Source organism: Palaemon carinicauda, chromosome 31, assembly GCF_036898095.1.
Source record: "Palaemon carinicauda isolate YSFRI2023 chromosome 31, ASM3689809v2, whole genome shotgun sequence".
NCBI classification, from domain to species: domain Eukaryota; kingdom Metazoa; phylum Arthropoda; class Malacostraca; order Decapoda; family Palaemonidae; genus Palaemon; species Palaemon carinicauda.
Window position 1 is genome coordinate 51,036,355 of NC_090755.1, and position 5,693 is coordinate 51,042,047.

The 5,693-nt window shown below is 41.7% G+C and overlaps 2 protein-coding genes across 2 annotated transcripts; both read right to left on the reverse strand.

Moving 5' to 3' along the window:
- Positions 1-3,526: 3,526 nt before the first annotated feature.
- Positions 3,527-3,862, reverse strand: LOC137624739 (uncharacterized). The gene has a single exon (XM_068355691.1). The coding sequence runs from the start codon at positions 3,860-3,862 to the stop codon at positions 3,527-3,529; it is 336 nt and encodes a 111-aa protein (XP_068211792.1).
- Positions 3,863-3,915: 53 nt separating this feature from the next.
- LOC137624740 (uncharacterized) lies at positions 3,916-5,067 on the reverse strand. The gene has a single exon (XM_068355692.1). It carries the CDS (start codon positions 5,065-5,067, stop codon positions 3,916-3,918), a length of 1,152 nt encoding a protein of 383 aa, XP_068211793.1.
- Between the last annotated feature and the right edge of the window lie 626 nt (positions 5,068-5,693).

Below are 5,693 nucleotides of genomic sequence, written 5' to 3' on the forward strand. Positions count from 1 at the left end.
TCGTTGACGCTGTTAAAAATCATATGTACTCTAAACACATTTTTGTTTAATCTCTTTCTCTCTCTCTCTCTCTCTCTCTCTCTCTCTCTCTCTCTCTCGGAAAAAAAATAGACGTATCTAACACTATAACAGCGAAGAAGAATGAGAGAGTGAGAGAGAGAGAGAGAGAGAGAGAGAGAGAGAGAGAGAGATTTTATTTAAAAAACATGTTAATGCTATGTTTAGAGAGAAACATAAAAAGAGAAGTCTTATTTAAAAGAGCTTGTTAATGCTATCTTAGTTTTCTTTGCTTCACTTTTTTCTTTCTTTCTGTTCATCACGCTGGCCCTTTTCACAAATGATCGTTGCCAACAATCTCTTTGTCCTTTATCCCTATCAACAAAAGGCGTTCTATCTCTTCCAGGGTATTGCTACGATGTCTTGTAATAATGGTGATCCCCTTCGATGGTTATTTGCTTTAATGGTTGCCTTCAGCTTGATGATCCTCGAGATCATAGGCCTATTCCGGCCATATTGTTTAGCCATACAGTATCACTCACATGCACACTGCTCTCATGTTTTTCTATAATTTCTTGCTTCAATTCTAATGAAAGAATTGGCTTCTTCCTGTACTGAAACTTAGCTTCTTAGGCACCATGATTATAGGTAAAATCAAAAAGGAAATGTGAGAAAAGGAAGAAAATAAGCACTGTTAATAACAGACCAAGCAGAGGACAACCACACGATACACACAAGAACAGAGAACTGAGCACTCGACGCTCAATGGCGTAATGTTTACTTCGTATGTTGGAGCAACACTTCGGATGTCGAGGCAGAAATTTGGTCGAATTTCACTTCGTATGTTGGGACATTCGTATGTAGAGGTACCTCTTAGTTCTTTATTAGATCGATGACGTTAACATCGATATGGTTATATTGTTAGGCATTTATACATGTAGACTTGACACATGTACCGTAACTTGAAGTGATGTGAAGTAACGTGATGTGGTTCAATTACTATGGATAAATGAAAAGGAAATCAATGTATGAATAATAAGCTAATGTATACAAAATTATTAAGTTAAATAACTAAGACTGATAGAAACAATATGCAAAGCTTAATTAAGTAAATTATGCATGTATAACTGCTAATTACAAAAAGGTAATACACAAAGTCAATATAATTAGGGCTCATATAAAGGCATACGTTATGTAACATGTAGGCTTACAAAGGGGAAAAGATGAATCCGTTATTCTAAAACAGTAGAATAGGCGTTTACTTACAATTGTGTTCCTATAACAAACGGTCCAAATATTCCTCAGTAAATACCAACTTTTGTTATATTCGTTATATCCGTTCTGTATGAAATCTCTTTTTTAAACTGATAAGTTTCCTCATTTGTTTACAGGAAGACACTGTAGATTACCATAAAGTTCATGTGACCGAGAACTATGCATAAATTAGCTAAAACAACCCAACACCAAGTAAACAATTCATATGGCCGAGCATAGACTCGAACCAGCAAACTACCACACAGCAAACCTTAACATTAACCATCGCGATAACTAGACAACAAACATTATTTACAGTTAATCGTTGGGCATCAACATACTCGACCTCTAAATCATATGATTTACAAAAAAATATAAGATGCACAACTAATATTTCATTTCATACTACAATACGTGAATAGAACATGAATAAAACAAGCATAAGGAACGAACATTAAAACGATAAACACAAAAGAATAAAAATAAGTTTGACAAATAGATATGAACCAGAAATATCAATGTCATATAGTGTCTCTGGATAATATCTATAACACTTGATCTTCTTTTGGAAGCAAGAGTACGACCTTGCTCATTGGTCAGTGCAGTTCAGAAGATTGGGTTCGAAGTTTGACACTTCTCGCAACACCTCTGGAGTCTGGCAGTACCTCTGTTACACGTGCTAGTGGCCAGTGAAGTCTTGGCGTGTTCTCGTCTTTCAGGAGCACGATGTCACCTTCCCGTGTATTTCGTTGTTGTTTGTTCCATTTGGGGCGTTGCTGCAGGCTGACTATGTACTCCCTTTTCCATCTGCTCCAGAACAATTCCAACAAATATTGTGCTCTACGCCACCTTTTTCTGGAGTACACATATTCTGGTTGCGAAGGTCCTGGTATTAACCTCTTAGGTGACTTCATATGGAGGATTGGACTCGGACTTAGTGGTTCCATGTCATCAGGATCATCAGAACAGGTCGTGATCGGTCTTGAGTTCACAATATATTCTACCTCGCACAGGTGCCTGCGGAATGATTAGTCATCGAGGCGAGTCCCATGGTCAAAGAATAGCGCACATAGAACTTTCCGAATGGTACGCATTCTGGCGCTCCCATACGCCGCCCATGTGCGATGCAATAGGTGAGTTGAGTTTCCAGTTGATATTCATGTACATTAGTCTGTTTTGGATTTTTTTTTGGTTCAGATCTGACCAAGCCTTGTTCAGCTCATTCCATGTTCCGATGAAGTTGGTCACGTTGTCGTATCGGATTTCTAGTACCGTACCTCTGCGGGCTATGAAGCGTTGCAGGCAGTGAATAAAAGAATCTGTTTCGAGACTGTTAGCAGCTTCCAGATGAATGGAGCGACTGACAAGACAGGTGAATATGACGCCGTAACGTTTGAGCTCCTTGCAGCTCTCCTTTATAATGAACGGCCCGAAAAAGTCTACGCCTGTGAATGTAAATGGTGGAGCTGGCTTGAGACGATCTTGAGGTAAGTTGGAAATTTTTTGCTCTAGGCATGGCTTTCTCATTTTTCTGCACGTTATGCATTTGTGGAGTTAACGTCGGACAGCAGAGTTGATTGAAACAATCCAAAAACGTTCTCTAATTGGTGCAATGGTGTGATTTCTACCAGCATGGCCAAGTTTCTCATGAGCATCTCGTACGATTAGAGTGGTGACGTGCAAATGTTGTGGCAGTAGCATAGGATGTTTCACATCAGATTCCATTGCGGCTTTCGAGAGGCGTCCTCCCACTCGTAGAGTTCCGTCGATGAGCACTGGGTCGACACAGAATATCGTACTTGTTTTTGGTAGCGAGTGTTCTCTCTTGTCTTCTTTCGTGGTTGCTTTCTTGAGTTTCTCGACCTCGTTTGCAAAGGTGATCTTTTGTATAAAGCAAACGATTGCCTTTTCAGCCTTTTGCATGATCTGTGCTGTCCTTAAATTTATAGTTTGTTCTTTGTTTTGTAAGAAAGCCAAAAATGCTATGAATACTGCTACTGCTCTCTTCAGTCTCTCCCACCTGGAGAAATAGGTGATTAAAGTCATAAATGGTGAGCCTTCTTCTGATGTAGCTGTAGTAACTAAAGACATTAAGTCCTCTTCTGTAACCTGCGGTTCGCTGCTGGAGTGCATCTTTGCAGGGCATTCCGAAGCCGGCATATTCAACAAATCCGGACCTTCCAGCCAAAGAGTCATGTCTGACGATATGACAGAACCTACTACACGTGATGCAACGTCTGCTGGGTTCAAATCAGTGCTAACGTACTTCCACTGGTTAGCGTTTGCTGAAGTCTCTTATTTGACGGACTCTTTTGGCCACAAACACTGGAAAACGCTTTCTCTCTGCTCTGATGTAATAAAGGACTGTCGTTGAATCTGTGTAATAGCAGATTTCGTTGAGATGGAGACCAAGCTCAAAGGTCATTTTCTGTCCTAAATTTACAGCTACAGCGGCCGCTGTGAGTTCAAGCCGTGGGATATATGTTGCTTTCAATGGAGCAACCCTTGCTTTTCCGATGAGAAATGAAGTTTTCAAACATCCATCCTCGTTTGAGGTTAGGTATGCAACGGCGCCATACCCAGATGTACTGGCATCTGAGAAAGCGCGCATCTGAAAAGTCGTATCTTTTGCTTGCTGTGGTAACTTCAGACATCTCAAGATTGTTATCTCTGAAGGTTCGGGGCTTCAATAATCCATTGTTTGAAACGTCGCTGGTGATCATCAGGCACTTCATCATCCCAGGCGAGATTAGTTTCTTTGCAGAGGTCTTGCAGTATTTGCTTTGCCAGCAGCACAAATGGAGCAGCGAAACCAAGGGGGTCATAGATGGATGATACTATGGAGAGTATGCCTCTTCTTGTCAGCGGTTTGTCTGGCAACAACACTGAGAAGCCAAATGTGTCCGTTTCGACGACCCAAAGTATTCCAAGGGCGTGCTCGGTAGGCAGTGGGTCATAATTGATGTTTCTTGTCTTTAACTCTTTTGATCGATCGTCAGGTGGGATGGTGTTTAGGACAGAGACGTCATTACTAGTAAATTTACACAGTCTGAATCCACAGCCCCGGCAGGCGGCAGTCAGTTCAGCAATCAGAGAACTGGCTTCGGTGGCACTGGGTACAGACTTTAGACAGTCATCGACGTAGAAGTTCCGCTTAATTGTATGGGCGACTTCTGAACTTAAGTTGTTTCCTTCATCTGCGACACGTCTAAGTCCGTAGTTGGCAATACTTGGTGAGCTCACTGCACCGAACAGGTGTACCTTCATCCAGTACTCTTCCAGTTCTTTTGATATGTCACCGTTTGGCCACCAGAGGAATCTGAGATGGTTGTATTGGTGTTTGGGTACTTTCACTTGGTAGAACATAGACTCCACGTCACAAGTGAAGGCTACCTGGTGTTCTTTGAATCTGGTTAGAACACCTATCAGAGAATTGGTGAGATCAGGCCCTTGCAGCAACTGATCGTTTAAGGATATTCCATTGAATTTAGCACTACAGTCAAACACCACTCTAATTTTATCTGGTTTTCTTTGATTGTACACTCCATGATGGGGCAGGTACCACACATGTCCAGATTTGGCTGTGAGCAGGGAGTCTGGGATACGTTCAGCATGGTCATTCTGGAGTATTTTGTCAATGAAGTTGATGTAGTCGGAATGGTACTTGGGATCCTTTTGGATTTTCTTCTTTAGATAGAGTGCTCGTTTGATTGCAAGGATCTTATTATTTGGCAGCATTAAGTTCTGATTCCTGAAAGGGAGAGGGATCTCAAAGTGACCGTCTTTAAACACGACATTGCTTTCGGCCTTCTTCATGAATGTAGTATCCTTTGGAGACAATCCTTTCTCTCCAGGATACCTTGCTACCCGGCTATCAATAAAGTCACTTTCCAGAATATTCAGTATTATGTTTGGGGAGAGAATTTCAGTAGCCTGCTCAATGTCCTAGGTCACAATGCGATTACTGTTTACTCGATGTGTACATGTTACGCTGTTGTCTTCTACGGGGAGCTGACTATCCATCCGTGACGATACTGCAGAGCGAATGGGCCTTTGCCTTCTGTTGATATGATTTTCAGAGGCTCCATTGCTAGTGGGCAATTATTGCCAATCAGTAGACCGATGTCTATTTCTGGCATTATTTCAGGAATCGATTTTGCCACGTCGTGAAGATATGACCAGCGTCGTAACAGTTCTGGACGGGGTATTTGATCATGGATCAGTGGAATTTCTTGTCTGGAATACGTTTTTGGAAGCAGTATACCATTCCGGCCGTTTATATCACTGACGACGAGATCCTGGACAAGGTAGCTTTTGACTATGCTCTCCCATGCATAGTTTTCAGACGCAGATTTGTTTGAACACCAGAAGCTTGCAAGTCGTCTTTCAGTTCTTCTGATAGGAAGCACCCTGTGCTTCCTGGGTCATAGAGGGTGTAGGTG